Here is a 24,740-nt window from a genome sequence, read left to right as displayed (position 1 = left end):
AGAAAAAGAGAGAGAGGAAGAGACACTGAGAAAGAGAGAGAGGGAGAGAGAGAGAGAGAGACTGAGAGAGAGAGAGACAGAGAGAGAGGAAGAGAGACAGAGAGAGAGAGAGGGAGAGAGAGAGAGAGACTGAGCGAGAGAGAGAGAGACGGAGAGAGAGAGAAAGAGAGAGAGAGAGAGGGAGAGAGAGAGACTGAGAGAGAGAGAAAGAGAGAGAGAGAGAGACTGAGAGAGAGAAAGAGAGAGAGAGAGAGAGAGAGAGACATAAATGAACACAGAAGTGTTAAAAATTGCCCACATGTGACCATGCACACTGTAATAAAAGCTAACGTGAGTGCACACACACACACACACACACACACACACACACACACACACACACACAACACACATTATATACACACACACACACACACACAACACTATACACACACATGCACACACACAATTTGCACAAAAGACCAACTAGTACAGTACTGAGCACAAGGTTATCAGTTTTATTGTGCAGGTGTGCCTATGTGTGTAACTTTTGGTGTGTGTGTGTCTGTGAGCGCATGCATGTGTATGCATGTGTGCGTGCCTTTTTGTGCTCGTGTACAGGAAGAGATTAAGTGAAGCCCACAGCCAACAACATAGAGCAGAATAGCCAAATAATTTGAAGTGGAAGAGGGGCTAATCAGCCTGCTAGGCAGACTACTTTAGCTTTGTAAAAAAAAAGGGGAAAAAAAAGGGTAAAAAAAAATAACCCAGACCATCGGCACCACGCCCTTTAACGGGCCTAGCCCAGACCCTCGCTCTGTGGGGTACGGGGGGCTGTCAGGGAGTTGGGTGTCTTAAATAGAATCTTTCCATTCCCATTATAACATGGCGATATAACTACAAATATGTTGGAGTCGATCCCATGAACATTTCTATTAAGCCATTTTATAGAACGTTTAATCAGCCTTTGACAAACAGAGGTTATAGACATTATACACACAGGCTTTGTTTGCAGTCAAAGCTATGGCCTGCATTTATGAAACCGGCAAACAGAGTCAAGTTTGCATGGAATCTGCATGCGCTTGGCGGTTGGTCTGCTGGCCTCATTTGGATACTCGTCTGTCCAGTCCTCAATGCATCCTTCTGTCTCTAAAGATACACCCTCACTCAAGCACCTGGGACTTTATTATTACAATTCAAAGATATCCCACGAAACAAAGAGACGTGTCATGGGATATCTTTGAATTGGAGTCATAAAGATCAATTAATACAAGAATTGTTTTGATACATCAAAATTATGATCAAATAGAAGGCTGGATGCTAAACCTCAATGATTATTTAGAATGTAAATGTGTATACAACATTATCTGGCAAGATAGTTGCATGATGGTATGTTCTGCTAATTTATGTGTGTATTTTCTGATGTATAATTTGATAGAAAGACACATGTTGGTCGATGATGATTTAATGATACATGATTCTCTCCCTCTCTGTCTTTCCATCTCTTCTCAGTTCGTAGCGCGTTTGGTTCTGACACACATCTCAAATCCTCAAAGGTCACTGCCAGTCCCATCGCCAACCAACATCCCTCAACATTGCCCCCTAGTGGATTTCCGGAGATGTGACCCTGGTGCTGTTCAGAATAAATCACACGATAAACGATGTGCCTGAGAGAGAAGGGGTCATCTGATGGGCTGCAGCATTAGGAGCTGCTGCTACATGCCAGCGGAGGTCCAGGATCCCACTGTGTCCTCCTCTTAGTTAACAATAACATCGCACATATAACATGTATCTCTTACTGAGTTAGAGATCACCATCCTACACGCACTCAAGTGATACCACCAAGACCAGGAAGGAATCCAGATGGATATTGCTTCAAATTTCTCATTGCCAACCTTACTTACAACTCCAGGTAAATCTGTCATCAAACCATCTGTCCAGCTCCCCCTTCTCACCTGTCCTCCTCCCAAACATCTTCTCTCTCTGATCATTCGGGGCGACAGTCACTCAGGAGGAAGAGCGGGTTGACTGGTAACCGGAAGGTTGCAAGTTCGATCCCCGGCTCCTCTTAAAGTGTCAAGGTGTCCCTGAGAAAGACACCTCACCCTCCTCCTCGACTGGTCGGCTCCGCCGTCGGTGTGTGAATGTGTGAATGAATGGTAGTGCTTTAGACCTTATGCTCTGGGAACATGAACCCCTCACAACCAGACACTTGTGCTCTTATTTTGAACCCATCACGCTGACTGAGTAAAAGCGATCCTTTCCCCGCCCTCCCCAGGGAACTCCAGTCACCACACGACTCCCCCCCAGTCCCAGAGGTGGGAGTTCCTGGTGGCGGTGCTGGCCACGGCCGTCTCTGTGTCCGTGCTGCTGGCCGTCCTGGCCAAGTGCCAGGTGATCCGGCGTTACCTGGCGAGCTACAGACACACCCGCCTGCGGGACGGGGAAAGCGTCAGCCAAGGGGACCCCTCAGGTGGGATGGAATTGTATGTGTGTGTGTGTGTGTGTGTGTGTGTGTGTGTGTGTGTGTGTGTGTGTGTGTGTGTTTGTGTCTGTGTGTGTTGACTTCAAAGATATGTTTGTGATTGTACATCATGATATTGTCTGATCCTTTGAGGGCTGATTTGATTGGACGACATGTTGTGTGCAGGTTTTGAGTAACTTGAAAACTCACTTTTTCACGCCCTGCAAACTGAGTATATATTTTTGGTATTTTTCTGTGAAAAATAATGGCATTCAATGTAGCCTACAATAAGTGACAACTGGATGTAAATCTTACAGAAAGAATAGTTTGTTTATTACCGTAATAGTCATGCTAATTTAGCAGAAAGCCAATGTTGAATTTACTGGTATACAATGTAATTTCTACATTGTAAACTGTTACATTTACAAATTATTCTGTGAAGAAGATTACGGTGTTGCCGTACTTTTTTACAGAATTATTCTGACAACCCAAGCTGCCAATTTTTTTCCCGTAAAAACAACGCAATCTTTTTTTTTTACAGTTAGCAGTTTCATTTTTTGACTTGACCGACATCTTATCAGTCTGCGCCAGCCGTGACAGTGTGATCGTGTCCTCCAGGTCACGACGTGGAGTTCTCCATGCACGGCGGCCGGGTGGGGAACCCACACTGCATCCCTCCGATCCTCGAGGAGGACGACGACGGCTTCATCGAGGACAACTACATCCAGAGCAGCGAGCGGGAGAAGGCGGAGCGCGCCGCCGGGGGATACGAGGACAACAGCTCAGTTCAGTTCAGTTCAGTGTTCGGGCAGCCTGGGGACATGGAGGACGAAGACGACCAGATGGATGAGATACAGTTCTCCATCGCCTAAGTGTGCTTTCGGTTTCAGGGCCAAGCACTTGTGATTCTTTTTTATTTCTCTGTTCATAGATCAGACGGCTTGAGTACGTATTCTGCTAACAAACGCACGACGATTTGCTGCTTTGACACAATGTAACTTTTTTTTAAAAAACCGGAAGATACTGTAATGAATTAATGTTTTGTACCATGGATCTTTGAAAGAACTTGTGGGCTTTAACAAAAATAAATCTAATTTTGTGAGATTGCATTTTTATATATATATATATATAGAGAGAGAGAGAGAGAGAGAGAGAGAGAGAGAGAGAGAGAGAGAGAGAGAGAGAGAGAGAGAGAGAGAGCGAGAGAGGGGGGGGGAGAGCGAGAGAGAGAGAGAGAGATGGTAGAGAGCGACAGATAGAGACAGGGAGCGAGAGAGAGAAGGAGAGCGAAAGAGAGAGAGAAGGACAGAGAGAAAGAGAGAGAGAGCGCCAGAGAGACTTGACCCAATCCTATGGGTTGGGTGTTTAGAAGCTGCTTGACAGGTCTGCGCGTGAAGCTAAATGACTGCTCGTGCGACTACCCGGAAAACAGCGCGAGGACTCAGAGCAGCAGAGGAGATGAAGGCTCGTGCGGCGATTATCTCCTTTTAACGAGCCCGAAGTTCACCGGATTTATTACCATCTACCAACACCATGTCGGCGTCCGCTGTGTTCATCCTGGACCTGAAGGGCAAGGTGAGCTGGGGGGGGGGGGGGGGGTCTACTAAGTTGGTGGTCTCCCTGGTGGGGGACCAGGAGGGAGGACCTGAACGGGTGTACGACACCCGCACATTGTTGTGGGGAGAAGCGGTGGAACTCGTTCCACTCGTTTGACTGACAGCCTGCTCCGTGTTAAACTTTCCGTCCACTCCTTATCGTTCGTCTCTATACACGCATCAAAGTTATCGTTAAAAATCGTATCGTAGCCTACGTTAGGCTCCTACTCCTCATGGAGAGATGGAAGTTAAGTGTGATTTAAACCTTCAGTCTGGCCTCGAAGATGAGCCTTGTTGCTTCGATGATGAGCCTTGATGATGTTGAAGGCATGGGGCTTTTTGTTGGGGAAAACCGAGCAAAATCTAAAGTAAACGGAATGTCCTATTTGCACAAATAATCGTTCCCTACTAAATCACGCCGTTGAGGAGGATCTATTTAGCCGTTTAGTGGATACAGCGGTGGGCTGGGTTACTGTTGTGGGTCTGTGTTGGCCTGCACAGTGCTGAAAGACACTATTGACACACCATTGAGTTATATTTCAATGTGTCGTTTCTTCTGTCGATCTGACGTCGCTAAGAGCTGAAAAGACTGTTTTGATGAGGGGGTTATATTATGTGTTATTTTCTTCTTTATTTCTGTTTGCTTTTTTTTAGTAGGACAATAGGCAGCCGTCCAGTGACTAGTATAATGACTTGTTGTTTGTTGTGTGAAAACCTAACTGTAACTAACAGTTTATCCACCCTGGAGATAAATATAGCCACACTTAGATGTTGACATGAAAACACAATAAAAACGAACAAAATCAGTGCAATGATCCAGCTACAAACTACCTTGTCCAACTGCTCATGCTTAAGAAGCAACAATACGTTGTTGATACTCATAATCTTCCCCAAGGTCATAAGTGTGTGTGTCGTTTCAAGCAGTAATGAAAACGAGTTCTCTGTATAAAATTGCAGAACTGGAAGTTTCCATAAAGCAAAAAGAAACAATAGACAAGAATCCGATCTGTAAATGAAATGTAATGCAGGGCAATGCATTGACCTCATTCTGTTTCTGCAGTGACCTTTGAACTTTTGACTTTGTGTTTATCGCTGCTCATGGCACATTGGCCCTTCATATCCCTTCCCCTCTTCTGGATTACTTTGTTACTCATTTTACTCCTTTAATACTATGCTTTTAATACTTTTTATATTTGCATTCCTAAGGAGAGCTTGGGATATGTGCCTGTTATGTTGTGCATTTGACTAATAAAAGAACTTGATCTTCCACCTTCTCCTTGGTTCAGGTGCTGATCTGCCGTAACTACATGGGCAACACGGACATGAACCAGATCGATCACTTCTTGCCCCTCCTTATGAAGAAGGAGGAGGATGGGGAGATCACCCCCATCATCGCCCACGGCAACACGCACTTCCTGTGGATCAAGCACAGCAACCTCTACCGTATCCCTCACCCCAGACTTCTGCATGAGCCACTTGACCAAATAATACAAACTCATTAAACAGAGTTTTATCATTCGTTTTTCTAGCCTGAAAAAGACAGCATTCGAATCGTTAAAGGTACAAAATGCTACACATTTACTAAACTAAATCATGACCTGTCCAGTCAGAATGTCCTCCTTTGAAATGTCTGTGGTTTGTCGTAGGGTTTGTTTTGTTGTTTGGCAAAAATCTGATTTTGGACTGCGGTACCTGCAGACGCTCGGTGGCAATGGAACACGTGAGTCTGATAAGACTAAAGGGCTGATTACGGTCCCACGTTCACACACCGCAGCGACCACGCAGACGCTTCGACGCAGTCTTGAACCTTTATGGCTTTATGGCCCTCCTCCCTGTTGGACGGCTGCAGACCTCCCACTCTGTTACCCTCGGTCTTAACCCCCCTCCTCCCCCCATCGGACTGCTGCGTCCTGTTCTGCAGGATGCAGTCTGGGACTCACTCGCTGTTGTTTCACTTCCCATTCCACTCAGGGTGTGTCTAGCAAGGCCTGAACGATTTTCTCTCCAAAGGGATTATTTATTCAATTGGATGACTGGTCGTGCGTTATTAGGATAGTTCCTTGAACGCTGTGTATTACATTTACATTTACATTTAGGGGATTTTGCTGACGCCTTTACCCAAAGCGATTTGCAATCATTCATTCCCTCATTCACACACGCTGTCGCCCTGCATGGTCGACCCGACCGCGCACGGTGACAGCCAGCTCGTTGGGAGCAGTCGGGGTGAAGTGTCTTGCCCAGGAACACCTCAACACTCACCATGCAATTTTCGGTTACCCGTCAACCCGCTCCACCTCCTGAGTCTTTATTTTTTTATGTTCCTATGGCAATGATCCACATCATTTAATATCGTCATGTCCTCCCCTCCACCGACTGTATGGCCCTGGGCTGAGGAAGACAAGTTTGCAATGTGATTTGAGCTAAGACCAACACTGCCGGGTGCCCACAGGTGTTTCCACTGTCTGCTGTTAGTCTAGCTGTCAGTAAGGGCTGCGTGGTTTGAAAGCCAATGTAGTGTGTGAAGATCTGGGATCTGGTTTTCTTTAACACGTCCAGTTGTGGCTACGACCAGGAAGAACGCCAACGCCGCCCTGGTATACTCCTTCCTCTATAAAATCACACAGGTGGGTTTGACACTTTGACTCACGTTTTTACCTGATTCTGATTCTTGAAACGCATAATAAAAAAAGGATAATTATTAATTTCTTCCCCAAAACACTGGGATGCTGTGCAGGTGTTCAAGGAGTACTTCAAGGAGCTGGAGGAGGAGAGTATCCGGGACAACTTTGTGACCGTGTACGAACTGATGGACGAGGTCATGGACTTTGGCTTCCCACAGACGACCGACAGCAAGATCCTACAAGAGTAAGAACGCTCAGTCTTAGCCACGACTCTCATTATTATCATAGTTTCGGCCATTAGACATGGTAAACTCCTGGTTAGCTTGTTGTTTAAGAATCTTCTGTCTGTTGGTTCCCTGCAGCAAGTGGCTGTTTTTTTAAGATGTTAACTGCATTCCCATGGCAATGCGTGCTTTATGTGTGGTGGTGAATCACGCCTGCTTCTGAATCATGTTAGCCCTTCACTGGAATGACCTTCTTGTGTGTTCATAGGTTTGTATTATGATCCCAAATGTTCGTTTGGCTGACTGAAGTACATCTTGTGGAATTGTATTTGTTTTTGATATCAAGTTCTGGATAAGACAATGTGTGTGTGTGCACGTGGGTGTGTGCACGTGGGTGTGTGTGTGTTGCTTATGCTGTTTGGTGTTTGCATGCGACTTGTAAACACTGGGTTCCTGTTGATGCGTGCGTGCAAAGTCATATTCAGCAGGGGACCTTTGAGACACAGACAGAAAAGACCCGCCCACACACACACACACACACACGCACACGCACATGCACACACAGACACAGACACAAACACACACACACACAAACAGCCTCCAATCAGCATTTCTGAGGAGAATCGGAGCTAACAGAATAAACACACAGCCGTAACATCAAGCTCTTGTCAGTGTCTGCACTCTGTTCTCCGTGCCGTGAAGGAGACTGCCCCACTCAGGAGGGAGGTGGGGGAGGAAAGTACCCTCAATCAATCAATCATCGCCAACCCACCACTTCAGTGTCATGACGGCATGCTGCTGTTTGTGGTCGTCGCTTTGGAACATAACCCTGCTCAAAGCGAATTCTGAACTTTCCGAAAGCAATTGTTTTGTGTGAACTCTGAAGTTTGAGGATATTGGTAGGGCCGAGATGGCTCAGGCCTAAATCCCCTTCCAAATCTAAAGTTTGAGGTTTGCTCTTGGTTGATACACAGGCACACGTCATGTGTTCTGAACGCGCGGAGCGGCTGCTTCAGATCAACAGAATCTTGCAAAAGTGGAGCACCGATTTGGTTGGTCGGTTGGCGATTGGACACACAGGAGTTGCGTTTCTCAGTGTTAACACGGAGGCCAGGCTGAGTGAAACAGTTTTTTGCAGAGGGCTTTCTGAAGGTTACCGAGAGAGGTTGCTGAGCCTGTTTTGTTGAGGTTTTCTAGCTAGGAAGCATGATCTGGGGACAGGGTGGTAATGTGGAATCTGTTATTCAGAAGGAAACATCAGAGAGGGGGAGGAAGGTGGGAGCCCGAAATAGAAGTATAGTTTCAAGAGTTAAATTCCCTACTTCCACAAGAACTAAAGAGCAGAACAACACCATAGTGAGGCATTCAGGGGCGGAATAAAGCTTATATGTTGTCTTACAGCTTTTGCTTTAAGTAATGTTTTAGTAATGTTAGCTGTCTACAATCAACGTTACTGCTTCTATTTCATTTCCAAATAATGCTGGGCGAAATTTGGATTTATCCGAAGAAACTAAAAGCTTCTAAAAAGTATCTGCATAATAATAATAATGATAGCTCATTAACATGGCAATATTAACATGTTTAAACAGTACCCCTATTTTCACATTCAAGTTGTGTTTTACTATCAAGCACTGGTCCGCTGGTCTCTTTCTGTGATGATGACACCAGATTTGGGGGAAGGAGGTGCTTCTATAAACACGCTGGGTCACATGTTGTTTACCGTTTCGGCCCAAGTCTCCATCACGCAAGACTCCCTTGGTTACCTTGACGATCTATAGCATACAGCCTTACACAGTGTGTGTGTGTGTGTGTGTGTGTGTGTGTGTGAGTGTGTGATTTAGTTTTGTAGATGGCGTTCACCATCACTATGTCTGTCTTGAACTGGCAGTTGGGATTCAATTAAATAAAAGTGACGTTCTTGTTTGTCTTTTATGATTCTAAACAAACAAAGTCATCCATAGCATCATTCTTTTCAATCTTACTATGTTACTAAAAAAAATAGCTTTGTGAAGAAAGAAACTGGTGTTCAATCCTTTCTTTTCCTAAGTTGTCGGCGCCAACCACTTTTTCTACTCGGCTCCTAACTCACGTCACAGTCTCTCGTTCTAACGTCACCCACGTGTCCTGAACTTTTAATCATCTTTGAGTAGAATTCTAATGCGGAGTCAAGCGGGGGAAGTGAGTGATCTCAGGGTAGAAGGGCGGCTGGGCTCACTCTCTTGTGATGGGGTGAGGGATCGGGAGCAGTGAGTGTCTGTGAGGGATGCCTCCTAGGGGCCCCCCTGTAGCGGTGCCTCGGGCCCCTTTTGAACTGGGAGGAGACGGAGCTCGGGGAGGATCAGCGAGAGCCGGAGGGATTCCCCAGATGAAGGGCCTGGCAGCGTGGTTACCATGGTAACGGGGTTTAACGGGAGGGATGGAAAGGGGAGAGCTTAAGGAGGTTGAAACGGTTGCTCCTTTGCAGTCGGCGGTTACATTGGGGTATTATATCACATTGTCATGCTGGGTTAATAAAACAGGAACATGTATTGCGGAAGTACCGCTTGAGCGAGAAACATTTATTAGGTGGCGTGTTATTTTTAAGTTTGACATATTTGAATGCATGTTTATGAATTATAGCAGCATTACTCGTCTTTTAGTCGAGTTTCCTCGTTTGATTTGTTACCCCCCTCCCCTTCAGGTACATCACTCAGCAGGGCCACAAGCTGGAGGTGGGGGCCCCGCGGCCCCCAGCCACCGTGACCAACGCCGTGTCCTGGCGCTCGGAGGGCATAAAGTACCGGAAGAACGAGGTGTTCATGGACGTCATCGAGTCCGTCAACCTACTGGTGAGGAGCACTGTCGATAGATGATGTCATAGTGGCTGTCGATGACCCCAGCTTAATGTGTCAGCGCTGACGCCCTTCCCTCACCACAAGATAAGGGGCCGTTTCACATTGGATTTAGTACTAATTGAGTTTTCACGTCAGTGGGATTGTCTTGACTTTTCTGTAGGTGTAGCCTCCGGAGAGTTTACCCTTCTGGCAGCCGTGCATTCACACATTCACTTCTCTGGCCATGGAGGTTTTGATAATAGTTGTCTCAAATAGTGTTTTTAAGCACTTTAGCGCTGTGTGCTCTGCCGCCCCCAGGTGAGTGTGTGACCCCCTGTGTGTCTCCCCCCCCCCCCCCCCAGGTGAGTGTGTGACCCCCTGTGTGTCTCTCTCCCCCCCCCCCCCAGGTGAGCGCGTCGGGCAGCGTGCTCCGCAGTGAGATCCTGGGCTCCGTGAAGCTGAGGACGGTTCTCTCCGGGATGCCGGAGCTTCGGCTGGGCCTCAACGACAAGGTGCTCTTCGAGATCACCGGCCGTGAGTGACCCACCAACACACCAACACATGTTATACACTGTATCACCGGCCGTGAGTGACACACCAACACATGTTATCCACTGTATCAGCGGCCGTGAGTGACCCACCAACACACCAACACATGTTATCCACTGTATCACCGGCCGTGAGTGACCCACCAACACATGTTATACACTCTATCACCGGCCGTGAGTGACCCACCAACACACCAACACATGTTATCCACTGTATCACCGGCCGTGAGTGACCCACCAACACACCAACACATGTTATACACTGTATCACCGGCCGTGAGTGACCCACCAACACACCAACACATGTTATCCACTGTATCACCGGCCGTGAGTGACCCACCAACACACCAACACATGTTATCCACTGTATCACCGGCCGTGAGTGACCCACCAACACACCAACACATGTTATACACTGTATCACCGGCCGTGAGTGACCCACCAACACACCAACACATGTTATACACTGTATCACCGGCCGTGAGTGACCCACCAACACACCAACACATGTTATACACTGTATCACCGGCCGTGAGTGACCCACCAACACACCAACACATGTTATACACTGTATCACCGGCCGTGAGTGACCCACCAACACACCAACACATGTTATACACTGTATCACCGGCCGTGAGTGACCCACCAACACATGTTATACACTGTATCACCGGCCGTGAGTGACCCACCAACACATGTTATACACTGTATCACCGGCCGTGACTGACCCACCAACACACCAACACATGTTATCCACTGTATCACCGGCCGTGAGTGACCCACCAACACACCAACACATGTTATCCACTGTATCACCGGCCGTGAGTGACCCACCAACACATGTTATACACTGTATCACCGGCCGTGAGTGACACACCAACACACCAACACATGTTATACACTGTATCACCGGCCGTGAGTGACCCACCAACACACCAACACATGTTATACACTGTATCACCGGCCGTGAGTGACCCACCAACACACCAACACATGTTATACACTCTATCACCGGCCGTGAGTGACCCACCAACACACCAACACATGTTATCCACTGTATCACCGGCCGTGAGTGACCCACCAACACACCAACACATGTTATACACTCTATCACTGGCCGTGAGTGACCCACCAACACACCAACACATGTTATACACTGTATCACCGGCCGTGAGTGACCCACCAACACACCAACACATGGTAAACACTGTATCACCGGCCGTGAGTGACCCACCAACACACCAACACATGTTATACACTGTATCACCGGCCGTGAGTGACCCACCAAAACACCAACACATGTTATACACTGTATCACCGGCCGTGAGTGACCCACCAACACACCAACACATGTTATCCACTGTATCACCGGCCGTGAGTGACCCACCAACACACCAACACATGTTATACACTGTATCACCGGCCGTGAGTGACCCACCAACACACCAACACATGTTATCCACTGTATCAGCGGCCGTGAGTGACCCACCAACACACCAACACCTGTTATACACTGTATCACCGGCCGTGAGTGACCCACCAACACACCAACACATGTTATACACTGTATCACCGGCCGTGAGTGACCCACCAAAACACCAACACATGTTATACACTGTATCACCGGCCGTGAGTGACCCACCAACACACCAACACATGTTATCCACTGTATCACCGGCCGTGAGTGACCCACCAACACACCAACACATGTTATACACTGTATCACCGGCCGTGAGTGACCCACCAACACACCAACACATGTTATCCACTGTATCAGCGGCCGTGAGTGACCCACCAACACACCAACACCTGTTATACACTGTATCACCGGCCGTGAGTGACCCACCAACACACCAACACATGTTATCCACTGTATCACCGGCCGTGAGTGACCCACCAACACACCAACACATGTTATACACTGTATACCATGTGTTGGTGGGCCTCTCCTCTTGGCCTTCTTACCTTCCTCTCTGAGGACCTCCAGCCCCCCTCCCTGAGTAGCCTCCTCCCCTCCTCTTCCCCCTCACTCCTCCTCCTCCTCCTCCTCTCCTCCTCTCCCCCCACCCCTCACTCCTCCTCCTCCTCTCCTCCTCTCCCCCCACCCCTCACTCCTCCTCCTCCTCCTCCTCCTCTCCCCCCACCCCTCACTCCTCCTCCTCCTCCTCTCCCCCCACCCCTCACTCCTCCTCCTCCTCCTCCTCCTCTCCCCCCACCCCTCACTCCTCCTCCTCCTCCTCTCCCCCCACCCCTCACTCCTCCTCCTCCTCTCCCCCCTACCCCTCACTCCTCCTCCTCCTCCTCCTCCTCCCCCCCACCCCTCACTCCTCCTCCCCTTTCAGGGAGCAGCCCAGCCAGCATGGCCCTTCTCTCCCCTTCCTGTTTAATCCTCACCCCAGGCTACAGATGAGCACATGAAGGATCCCATGAATCTCTGGGTCTCACAGATGTGCAGCCCACTAACCCAACACACACACACCCAGGCACACACCAACGCACGCAGACACGCACGCACACAAGCACACGCACACACAGAGGTTCACACAGCCTGCAGACGATAAGAAAGATTTGTTAGATCGATTTAAATATTGTTTTCTTTGTTTATTAGTAGCAGTATAACTATCTTAGTCTAAGTATCTTAATTCTGATCTTATGTTGTCTCCACAAGCACCCAATAATCTAGTGCTGATCTTATCTTATCTGTTAAACCGTTCTCAGTTGTGGCCATCATAAACTCTAAAGCACCCTCTTGTGGCGATTGTCTGGAAACACATGGATAGGATGTCTAGTTGTTAAAAACAATAATGTGGTCGACATTAACAGCTGTTCGCAGAACTTGGAACAGAAACCAAGGGTCATGTGGTGGGGAATCCTTTCAGTGCAGAGCATTATGACATAATTAATTGATACAGGGAAGTTTAATTGAGGTTGTGCCCTTCGTTTTAAAGGAAGAACGGATAGAAGCACAGACATACAAAAAATACAATAGGACAAGACAACATAGGCACATATTCAATATCAATGTTCCTATATTTCTCAGAATCAATTCCCTTTTTCTTTTCTGTTTGTGTGTGTGTGTGTGTGTGTGTGTGTGTGTGCGTGTGTGTGTGCGTGCAGGAGAGAAGAGCAAGGCGGTGGAGCTGGAGGACGTGAAGTTCCACCAGTGTGTGCGTCTGTCGCGCTTCGAGAATGACCGCACCATCTCCTTCATCCCCCCGGACGGCGAGAGCGAGCTCATGTCCTACCGGCTGAACACCACGGTGAGACCCCGCCCCCTTCAGATCAGACCACACCCCCTTCAGACCCACAGCAGACCACATTCCCATCAGACTACACCCCCATCAGACCACACCCCCTTCAGTCCCACATCAGACCACACCCCCTTCAGACCACATCCCTTTCGGTCCCACATCAGACCACACCCGCTTCAAACCACACCCCCTTCAGTCCCATATCAGACCACACCCTCTTCAAACCACACCCCCTTCAGTCCCACATCAGACCACACCCCCTTCAGACCCACATCAGACCACTCCCCCTTCAGACCACACCCCTTCAGACCACATCCCCTTCAGTGTAGTGTTGTGACTGAACCTGCCCCCTTCTCTGTCTCTCCTCCTGCAGGTAAAGCCTATTATATGGCTCTGTTGAGGTGGTGTCAGTGTAGTGTTGTGTGTAGTGTAGTGTGTAGTGTGAAGTGTTGTGATTGAACCTGGCTCCCTCTCTCTTCTCCTGCAGGTGAAGCCCCTCATTTGGATCGAGAGCGTGATTGAAAAATTCTCCCACAGCCGAGTGGAGATCAAAGTCAAGGTAATGCAGGGTGACCCATGTCTGGCACACACACACACACACACTCACACACAAACTCAGACACTCACTCACTCACTCACTCACTCACTCACTCACTCACTCACTCACTCACTCACTCACTCACTCACTCACTCACTCACTCACTCACTCACTCACTCACTCACTCACTCACTCACTCACACACCTTGCAGTGCACATCAACCATATCAAGGCCATTCTAAACCACTTCATCGTTAGACTAAACCATATCATAGTTATAGTAAACCATACCATAGTTTCATCAGATCACATTATAGTTATTTCAGGCCTGTCATATCTATATCAGATCCTATTTGGTTACATCAGACCTTCATACTTCATAATATATGTATCATAATATATGTCACAATATCTCTCCTTGGTTCTCCAGGCCCGGAGTCAGTTTAAGAGCCGTTCCACAGCCAACAACGTGTCCATACTGGTCCCAGTGCCCAGCGACGCCGACTCGCCCCGCTTCAAGACCAGCATGGGCAGTGCCAAGTGGGTCCCAGAGCAGAACGTGGTGCAGTGGACTATCAAGTCCTTCCCGGTGCGTCTCACAGGGCTCACGTGGTGACTCACATTAAAGATCCAAGGACTATCTTCTACCAGTACACTTTGAAACATCAAGGGGCCATTGTCCTTCTTTGATCGTTAAACCAGAATGATCTAAGAAAGATGTTATGCTTTGAAATACAAAAATGATCCAACAGACTCGTTCAAAAGTTTAATAGTTCATCTCGACGTCTGTTGAGAATCACTCCTAACGGAAATTTATGATATCAGGAAACAAACGACCAACTTCCCTTGTCTAGTTCCAACCAAGAATGATGTCTTCCCTTTGTTGTTGTCCTCAGAGTTGTGTTGTGGAATATGTAACTAACTCCTTGTGTGCGTGTGTGCGTGTGTGTGTGTGTGTGTGTGTGTGTGTGTGTGTGTGTGTGTGTGTGTGTGTGTGCAGGGCGGTAAGGAGTACATGATGCGGGCGAGCTTCGGGCTGCCCAGTGTGGAGAGCGAGGAGCTGGAGGGCAAGCGGCCAATCACAGTCAACTTTGAGATCCCCTACTTCACCGTGTCAGGGATCCAGGTGAGCCCTCTGGCGGTCCATCGAGAGCCCTCCATAAAGGGGGCTTTGCTTATGAAGATGACGCACTCCTACACACTTATTGTATGTTTTGGCACTTAATGTACACACTTATTATCTGTCATACTTATAAGTAATATACTTATGTTATTGTTGAGAATTTATTTGTTAGAAGACTATTTAAAAGAATAGTTAAGAAGGATACGTTAATAATAAATAAGTTAACATTAATACTGATAGTTAATATTCAACATTTAGATTGACAGTTCATGTGTCCGATACTTATGTGGTTAACACAGACTATATGTCATTATGATTTGAGAATTGTATTGAAATGGACTTCATTACCCAAAATGCTTTGGGCTAGGTTCAATGAGCTACGTGATTCACGTGGAAGTTCGTTCTTGTCAATCATCCATTCTTTTCAATGATTTTGCTGAGCAAGCACACGCTGTAATTACCCTTTTTTTATTTCACTAAAACGTCTGAATTTCAAGCAACGTCTTGCTTCGTTATTTATAGTTGTTAAGAAGATAAATGTACAACAGTTTTATTACTTAGTCCTGTATTACTTATCCTAGCTGTCATAGTTGTGTACAGGGAATGGGTTAACCTAGTGATTGTTAGTGGTCGGCACTCGGTTCTATGAACGTCCTTACTGTACCGACAGCGATGTATTGTTGACTCTCTTTCTTCTGACAAATGTCCTGACATGCGTCACAGGTTCGCTATCTGAAGATCATCGAGAAGAGCGGTTACCAGGCGTTACCGTGGGTACGCTACATCACCCAGAGCGGAGGTGAGGCAGCACACGGTGACCTTTAACACGGTGACCTTTAGTCAGAACCACAGCTCAGAGGCGTCGGTGAACAGCCCCCTGACAACGAGAGCCCCTCACTAACGAACATGTTCAACGCACCTCAAAGACATGTCAATAGCTAAGTAACACTTAGCCTTTTATTTACCAAAGGTTGGATGCCGTGAGGTTTATGGTGTGTGTGTGTGTGTAGGTGTGTGTGTGTGTGTGTGTGTGTGTGTGTGTGTGTGTGTGTGTGTGTGTGTGTGTGTGTGTGTGTGTGTGTGTGTGTGTGTGTGTGTGTGTGTGTGTGTGTGTGTGCGTGCGCATGTGCGTGCGTGTGTTAATCCTCTGCGTTTACGTTCATTCCTTGGCAGATTACCAGCTGCGGACCACCTAAAGGCCCCTTGAGACCAACAGCGGAATCCTTCCTCTCCTTCTGCTCCGTCTGCCTCCCTTCTCCCCTCCTCACGGCCGAGGGGCCAGCCCAGAGCAGAAGGTTACCCCGGCCTGAGGACTGGTTCTCTCCCCCCTGCTGGAGCTGATGAGGTTCCACAGGCCTCCAGAACCTCCAGAACCTCCAGAACCTCTGCATCGCACCGCTGTACGATGCAGAGAGTCTCCACAATATTTAAATCTATTTTTGTTTTTAGAAAGGAAGTCAATAGTAAATGAATTATTCCACAGTGCCACGACACCTTGCAAAGTGCACGTTATACAGTGTGTTGCACACCAGCAATATTCTCTACTATGACTTCCAAGCTGTAAAACAATAACATTGTTTGTTCGCCTTTTAGATCTTTTACAACCACAGGGCATACACTTCTCGTCAACATGTCCTCAAAATGTAATCGTGGCTTTAACCTATCTTAAGGACCAGGAAATGAGTTTGTTCCTCTTGTAACATTATTAGAATACATGTGAGCCTGAACCAATTGTAACCAGCAGCAACCAAGTTATTTAGAAAAATGTTTTTTTACTGCTTGAAATTAAATGTAAGGCCTCCTGTGGCCTTGGGACTGTTCTCAACCCTGTGTGGCTCTGCCTTACCCCCGGCGCACTGGAACGGACACCAGCTGTGATCAGCGATCAATAATGCACATTATGGTCCCGGCCGCCGGCGCTGTGTAACACAATATGGTGCAGGGCCCCAAGGGCCCCGCACGGGTACTGGTGCTTTACCTGGGTCCCAAGGGGCCCCTCACTGGTACTGGTGCTTTACCCGGGTCCCAAGGGGCCCCTCACTGGTACTGGTGCTTTACCCGGGCCCCAAGGGGCCCCTCACTGGTACTGGTGCTTTACCCGGGCCCCAAGGGGCCCCTCACTGGTACTGGTGCTTTACCCGGGTCCCAAGGGGCCCCTCACTGGTACTGGTGCTTTACCCGGGCCCCAAGGGGCCCCTCACTCAGGTGCTCATCTTCCCTGGAGGCCAGGGGGAAGGCACTGAAGGAGTGACCCCCGGACAGCCAACCTCTGTCACGTCTCGTTATCAATGCTGTGCAGGTTTGACCGTCGTCCTCGAGTTGAAAAAGAGAGAACCATCAAAATAAAGGGCTGAACTCAAATTGAAAAAAACTGAAACAAAATACCGGTGAGAGGTTCTGTTGAGGTTCTTCTTGACTGATCGAGTTGTATATTGGCCCAAATGGCTCATGTCACAATATTCCATTATGTCCATGACTTGTCATTGGCAGCCTTTGGCATTTAATAATCATAATAATTGAAAAGTTGGTGTGTGAGTGTGTGTGATATATTGATCACTCACTCTTCACGAATTGTAGCAATGGGATATATTAGTAATTCTGTTTTTCAGAGCTGCAATGAAATGGAACAAGCCTCCAACTGGTCTTCTCACACACGTACACTCACCCTCCAGTGTTAACTACACGTTGTGTTGTCCGGAAATAGGGTTTTCTTTAACTTTTATCTTAATCTTTGAACATTTCAGGTAACATTGGAAGCTATCCGAAAACATTTGTGAATGTACGAGTAGCATCGGTTTACGCTTTGGGCCTGCTGGGACCCTGCAGGGAAGGGCTCCCCTTCTTACCTCAATGTTCTTTAGGCATTCACACCAAAAGTAACTCTTACATGAGGTGTAGCTTTGAATAACTGATATCCAATGAAATCGAAGAGGTTCAATCTCTTCATAAGGAGTTTGTCTAGTGACTTTGGAAAGGTAGCGTGTGTCAGAGTCCATGTGGCTCGGATGCAGACGCCCTGACAGGCCTCGTATTGTCAGGTGGTGTCATGCTCTTATCGCCCTCTTCTGTTCCTTGCTGTCCTGAACAAACACCACCTGTGTGTCAGGAGCCCCCCTGTACATCGCCTGTGTGTGTGTGTGTGTGAGTTTTAGTTAGGGATACTAAATCACTGAGTCATCTTGTATGTGTGTGTGTGTGTGTGTGTGTGCGTGTGCGTGTGTGGGTGTATGAGTGAGCACGCGTGTGTGTGTGTGTGTGTGAGTGAGTGCCTGTGTGTGTGTTTGTCTGCGTGTGCGTGTGAGTTGGTGCCTGTGTGTGTGTGTGTTTGTGTGTGTGTGTGTGTGTGTGAGTGGGTGCCTGTGTGTGTTTGTCTGCGTGTGTGTGTGAGTTGGTGCCTGTGTGTGTGTGAGTTGGTGCCTGTGCGTGTGTTTGTGTGTGCGTGTGTGTGTGAGTGAGTGCCTGTGTGTGTTTGTGTGCGTGTGTGAGTGAGTGGTGCAAACCAACGCCAGCCCCCACAGGCTCCGCCTTGTGCATTGTCTTGCCCTCGGCTGTCCATCTCCATGCCAACAGAGGCTGACTCTGTGACCCCTTTGTCTGGCGGCAGCAGACACACATGCAGATGGATGAGGAGCGAACGACACACACACACACACACACACACACACACACACACACACACACACACACACACACACCAATCACAGCTTGAGTCGAACCTGGGCCTTTCATTTCTGCAGCAGTGGAAGCTGTTGTCAGATCGGTTTGTTGTGTATTTTGACAGATTATGCTGATACTGAAGTGTTTTCATGCTGTTTCTGTTAATCATAAGTTGTTATATAAAAGCAATTGACTGTTGAAGCATTGAATAGTTTAAAGTGTGCATTTGTATTCAAGTTGTAAGTTGAAGAACATTAAGAAATGTAAGAACATTTCATCCTGGGGAACTTTAATGTTGGTGGGCAGAGTGTTAATACGACCCTGTTCAAACACATTTACAACCAGCAGTTCAATCAATAATTCAGAATTTAACAGTCTGATCATTATCAAAGAGTTCATAAAGCAGGTTCCTCATTTCTGCATTATTCACATGATACATACTGAAGTTAGTATCGCAAAATAAAGCAAATGATCTCTCACACAACCTTCTGTTATGGAGGTTTAAACAAACTAAAGTTACATGTGTATATATCTTTAAATGAAATGAACATAATGCAATAAAAACGAATCACCTCTTTCATAAATTAACATAAAATGGAGGTTATTATATAATTGTTCAATCCCACTTAAAACGAATTGCTGAATTCTTAAATAAGGTACATTCCTACTTCATGTGCTTTTGTTTTGCACTTCAATTCAATCCGTGTGCTTTCGATTTTATTCTGTCGACATTCAGAAGTGTCTTTATGGCTGTAAAAAACATCCAACATCTGTATTCATTCTATCTTTCATTGGTCACTGAGATATTTGTCCTCACATAACGTCAACTCTACTATTCTTTGATTTGTAAGAGTCTCATAAGGCCCCAGGTAAATAAGAATCCACACATTCTGGGTTGAAAATAAAACGGCACTTACAGAAAAATACATAAAAAGAATAAGAGCAAATTGAGTAAATATAACATTAAAGCTGTTCCTTAAGATAAACGTTGCATAGTAATCTCCACCTGGCCCTCAGTTGATGCATCATCTCACGTCTAAACTTGTTCTTCAGGTGGGCTGGGAGACTTGTTCTCTCCACCTGTGTTGTTCAGACTCACACTCCAACACAGAGCGACTCACACACAGTACATAAAGAGCAGTTAGGTTTCGATGCCTTTGCTCAAGGCCACTTGGGCTAACTAACTTGGTTTGTGGACTCAGCGGCTTCGTCAGTTGAGGTAATCAACGCAGAGGGCCTCGACCAATGGGACAGAGGGAGAGAATCTCTGCACATGAAGCCCTGGTGACTTACATGAAGTGAAACCAAGAGTTGTCATTTTTGTGCAACACAGGTGGGCTCAATGTTTTCTTTTCCAGTTTGTTTTATAACTTAATTTGGAGAACCGTTTATTGAAACAAACAAACCGATCGTCAGAGTATCTCCATGCAACCTTAATAAACCAGGTCAGCCTGATCACCCTGTTATATTCTCTAAGAAGGACGGCCGAAGGATCGTCTCTTCTGAATTATTAAACCCTTGTGCAGTCTGTTAGTGCCCCTACCCCCCCATCAGTTCAGGTTGTGTTTGTGAACCACACTGGTCCCAGAACCCCCCTCCAGCTCTCAGGTCTGTCTGGATCAGGTCTCATAACCTGCCTCAGACTCCCCTTCACGCTCTCTCCATTCATCACCCATCCAGAGGCCTCGCAGCTGAGGGGTAACGAACCCCGTTGGCTGCTGGGGTGACGTCCCCATCGTTCCTCCAGAGCCTGAAGGTGGAGCACGGTTCATATGAGGTTAGCGAGGCTGGAGTTGGTCTCCCGGTGCCGCTCCATTTGTTCCGAGACGGTGAAGATGCTGATGAGCCGGTCCATCAGCCTCCGGCCCGGCCTGGTCCTCTCCAGCAGAACCACGGCCGCAGAGTACAGCCCTGCCCCGCCCACCGCTGCCCCGCCGGCCGTCAGCAGCACCACCCCGGAGACATACATGTCGTTGAGGGCCTGGCCCGGCTTGGGCATGCTGTTGACCAGGGCGAGGTGCAGCAGCGCCGCGCCGCACAGCAGCATGGCGGAGCCGGCCACGAGCACCACGACGAGGTCCGACAGACCGCCGCTCTTCAGCAGGTCGATCCTCCGCCGGCTGCGCACGCAGTTCATGTCCTGCACGGCGGAGCTGAGCAGCTGCTTCAGCAGCACGCCCAGCGCCAGCAGGCAGAGCGAGGTGCCGGCGCCCAGCCGCCACTCGCTGGAGGCGCTGGTGGTGGTGGACAGCAGTCCCACGCCGCCCAGGCCACAGCCCAGGACCAGCAGCACGGCCACGCAGTAGCACAGCAGGGACTTGCCCGGCTCCCGGAACCACCAGAGCTCCACCTGCTCCTCCAGGAGGCTGTGCTGGATCTGGGCGGGGTCGGGGCTTCCGGGGCCGCCCCCAGTGGGGGGGGAGTGCTCGAGCTCGGGCATAGTAGTGCCACCCCGAGCCCGTCGAGGGGGACACGACCCACCCGGGGGGGGGGGGGGGGTCTCAGGGATGAGGAGGAGTTGGGGAAGCGCCTGGCCACGGCTGGACCCCAGCAGAAGGTCGGCACAAGAATATATTCCCCAAGGTGTCAGGAGACCGAACCTGAACTTGATGGAAAGCTGTATTGCTTCCAATGTGCACTTAAGATGCCTTGTATTTTATAAAATAGATTAATATCCATCCAATAGAGCAAAAAAAATGTGTTTTATGGAGTAAATAGTATCATGTCACTTTTTGTCGATTTGTGCAATTCGACGAAGAAATTCCCAGTGGTAGGATCTGGTTCACTGCCATCTCACTGGAAAAGCTGCAGATTGGCAGCGGTCACCTAGACAACAGTGGAGAAAACTGCATTCAGGACAAACAACAGATTCCCATGAACACAGACCTTCACCTTGAAGGTTACACCTCCGGTGGCAGTTTTCCAAACCCTGTCAGAGACTTATTACCATCAAAGTCAGCAATGTGTGTGGGGGTACACAAACCTGCAGACAAAACACAGCCTGGGCTAACACGTATCACGTACACATCATATTTAACAACGAAACAAGGATTGCACTTTGAAAACATGTTGCCAAACCGTGAGTGCTTAGTCTCAGTAGAATCACGTCAGCACGGCCCGGTCGCCAACAGGAAAACCACTTCTGAACCGTGTCTAGCGTTCAATTGTGTGTTTTAGTCGCCGTTTGCTGGTTAAAGATATCTAAAGATGTGTTTGCATGTGTGTGTGTGTGTGAGAGACACATGTGCTGTGTTGTTAAGTCACTAATTAATCCCAGCTGGTTTGAGGCCTAGTGTACCTGACAGCTGACACCAGGTGTGCATGGTGTCACTATGGGGCTGTGTGTGTGTGTGTGTGTGTGTGTGTGTGTGTGTGTGTGTGTGTGTGCGTGTGTGCATGGTGTCCCTATGTGGCTCTGTGTGTGTCAGTGGGTTTCATGAAGTGTGTGCAAGAAGTGAAGTCAATGAGAGAAAGTGAAACAACATTTGAAGAAGCATTTGACCTAAACTACTGAATCTGTTTCATTTTGGAGAACACACAGGACTCCTTTGTGTCAGAGTGTCTTCAATCTATACGACCATGTGGTGTGATTTGCCTTGAGAGCGTGATACATCGGCTCTAACTGCTTCTGCTTTGCATACTGTATGTTCCTCTGAAAGCGAGCTGGGCGGGAATCGAAGGGACACTGAAGGAAGTGTTGCCATGGTGACAAGGTGATTGTGTCTCTACCACCCCACCCTGGGTCAGGTTGCCTGTGTCGTCTCTGCAGGGGGGAGATGGCTCACTGCGAACTCCGTCTGTCCGTGAGACTGACGCTGGTGCCAAGCACCGTGGGGGGGGGGAGCTACAGAGAGAGAGAGAGGGAGAGAGGAGACAGAGAGAGGGAGAGAGGAGACAGAGAGAGGGAGAGAGGAGACAGAGAGAGGGAGAGAGGAGACAGAGCAGGTAACTGGACAGTGTGAGTGGGGTGATTGGGCCGGAGGGAGGGAGAAAGGCAGCAGAATGGAGGAAAGACAAACGAGAGCTTTGAGCGAAGGAAGGAGGCCAAGGGGATGAATAGGTAGCTGCCTCGTCATCAAAAGGGCCGCTTACTCCAGGCGCAGTTGTGGAAACGGGCAAACCCGAGGAACAGGGATCAAGCCTGCTCCAGAGTTGGCAATATGGCCGACACAGTAGCAGGAATAGAACATACAGGCCTGGAGAGAGGAGGCTGAGGAAAGCAGGTTAATTATGCGGATAGGACCGGTTAGTGCCTGTTCTGACAGCTTGCATCCCTGAGAGAGAGAAATCAAGAGTGTGGGGGGGGGGGGGGGGAGAGAGAGAGAGAGAAAATAAGAGGAACCGATCAACAACAAAAAAAAAGTTGAACTCTTATATCACGAGGGCTGTGTGGAGGAAGTCAGTGGATTCCATTGTTGGTCTTGTTGTTGTTGTTGTTGTTCTGTTTAATGTAATGGGTGTGAAGGGATAGGGGCTTTTAGCAGTACTGGGAGCTATAGAGCGGCTGCGTCGGTGGTGTGAACGGTCTCATGGGAAGATGACCCACTTAAGGTCCAATTAAGACACTTGAAAAAAGGCTTTGAACGCATGGAGTACTGCAAATGTTCATGAGAATCTAAAGATGGTTTATACAAAGTGCAGTTTCAATGAAAATTCTCCGGGCTGATTCTGAACCGTCTTGTCCCAGCTGATCACACTCACACCTGGTGGTGAACTAGGGGCGCTTAAACAAAACAGTTCAACACAAGTTTGTTGCTGGTCATTGTATAATGAATATAAATAAAACAACAGCATTTTATCGGGACCAAACTATGATTAGCACCAGATTATTCTTTGAACACAGCCTTATAATTAGTAACAAGATAATAACTTGTCAACACTAGACTAACTAGTCCAAGTCTCTTTATCTTGGACCTCGTTTGGGTGCAAAGGTTAAGGTGTAATTTATTGACAGCAAGTTGTACTTCCTTGGTTTAGAATGAAAACAAGACATGCAATCTGTTTTATGCACAAAAAATAACTGTTATTATAGTAGAATAAAAATGAATTAATCGAATATTCTTCGGAATAATCGAATGTTTCAAACATTGGCCCTCAACAGCATATTACTACAAATGAGTTAATGAGAGTGATCTAATAGGATTCAATTTAATATATTTGTAGCTTTATAATAAAAACATTGAAGTTACAAATTATACAGAGAATGTGAACAATGAATCGTATCAGAGAAAGTAACAGTAGTCATTTTGTGGGTCGTGTTTCTAGGCTTTCGGCAAGGGAGACTGCTTAAAGTCATCTTCACGAGACGGGTGATGATTTAAACATAAAAAACTAAACGACGCCATTGAAGCAAATAGTAAGCGTTATTTGAAGTCCACTTTTACAAGAGGAAGAAATACCAGTAGTAGCCACCTTTTATCCCGGGCCAAGACATGTGCTGTTTGATGATGCATTTGCAATAGTTGCAATAGTTGCATTAAACCACTCTGCAGTTGGTCCTTTTATCCACTGGATCCGATGTCACGGGCGGACCTTACCTGTGCGCGTCCTTTCATGGAACCGCAGCTCCTGTCATGCGTGCGATCTGTTATTATTCCTCTCTGCTGCCAGACCCATCTTAGTGCTGATACCCGATCTATTTCTTGATACCCGGTCTTAGTCCCGATAGCCGGTTTCAGTCCTCATAGGCCTACCCGATCCTGATACCAGATGTAGTCTCTACCACAAACACGGCGTGATGTCCTCTACATATACTCCGGTGTAAAGTGGCCAAATGTTCTCTCTCTCTCTCTCTCTCTCTCTCTCTCTCTCTCTCTCTCTCTCTCTCTCTCTCTCTCTCTCTCTCTCTCTCTCTCTCTCTCTCTCTCTCTCTCTCTCTCTCTCTCTCTCTCTCTCTCTCTCTCTCTCTCTCTCTCTCTCTCTCTCTC

At 47.7% G+C, this 24,740-nt stretch overlaps 3 protein-coding genes across 3 annotated transcripts in view; 2 read left to right on the top strand and 1 right to left on the bottom strand.

The window, feature by feature from the left end:
• Window positions 1-3,545, top strand: part of cUnh1orf210 (chromosome Un C1orf210 homolog) — a 4,615-nt gene extending 1,070 nt beyond the window's left edge. Inside the window, exons 2-4 of the mRNA XM_079739707.1 lie at window positions 1,492-1,891; window positions 2,258-2,452; window positions 3,062-3,545. Coding sequence (XP_079595833.1) covers window positions 1,843-1,891; window positions 2,258-2,452; window positions 3,062-3,315 — 498 coding nt within the window. The 5' untranslated portion in view covers window positions 1,492-1,842 and the 3' untranslated portion in view covers window positions 3,316-3,545. The remainder of the gene's footprint in view (window positions 1-1,491; window positions 1,892-2,257; window positions 2,453-3,061) is intronic.
• A 156-nt stretch (window positions 3,546-3,701) lies between these two features.
• On the top strand, window positions 3,702-18,967 carry ap1m3 (adaptor related protein complex 1 subunit mu 3). The gene is made up of 12 exons (XM_079740131.1): window positions 3,702-4,018; window positions 5,325-5,481; window positions 6,595-6,662; window positions 6,773-6,903; window positions 9,564-9,711; window positions 10,104-10,230; window positions 13,362-13,504; window positions 13,983-14,054; window positions 14,464-14,622; window positions 15,034-15,159; window positions 15,880-15,955; window positions 16,330-18,967. Exons 1-12 carry the CDS (start codon window positions 3,977-3,979, stop codon window positions 16,350-16,352), a joined length of 1,272 nt encoding a protein of 423 aa, XP_079596257.1. The 5' UTR covers window positions 3,702-3,976; the 3' UTR covers window positions 16,353-18,967.
• A 1,450-nt stretch (window positions 18,968-20,417) lies between these two features.
• Window positions 20,418-24,523, bottom strand: tmem125a (transmembrane protein 125a). Its single transcript, XM_079740086.1, has 2 exons — window positions 24,351-24,523; window positions 20,418-21,639 (listed from the first exon to the last, which is right to left on the bottom strand). Exon 2 carries the CDS (start codon window positions 21,251-21,253, stop codon window positions 20,582-20,584), a length of 672 nt encoding a protein of 223 aa, XP_079596212.1. The 5' UTR covers window positions 21,254-21,639; window positions 24,351-24,523; the 3' UTR covers window positions 20,418-20,581.
• Between the last annotated feature and the right edge of the window lie 217 nt (window positions 24,524-24,740).

Source organism: Pollachius pollachius, assembly GCF_949987615.1.
Source record: "Pollachius pollachius genome assembly, chromosome: 7".
In the NCBI taxonomy this organism is placed as follows: domain Eukaryota; kingdom Metazoa; phylum Chordata; class Actinopteri; order Gadiformes; family Gadidae; genus Pollachius; species Pollachius pollachius.
This window is presented reverse-complemented; position numbering and strand designations above follow the sequence as displayed.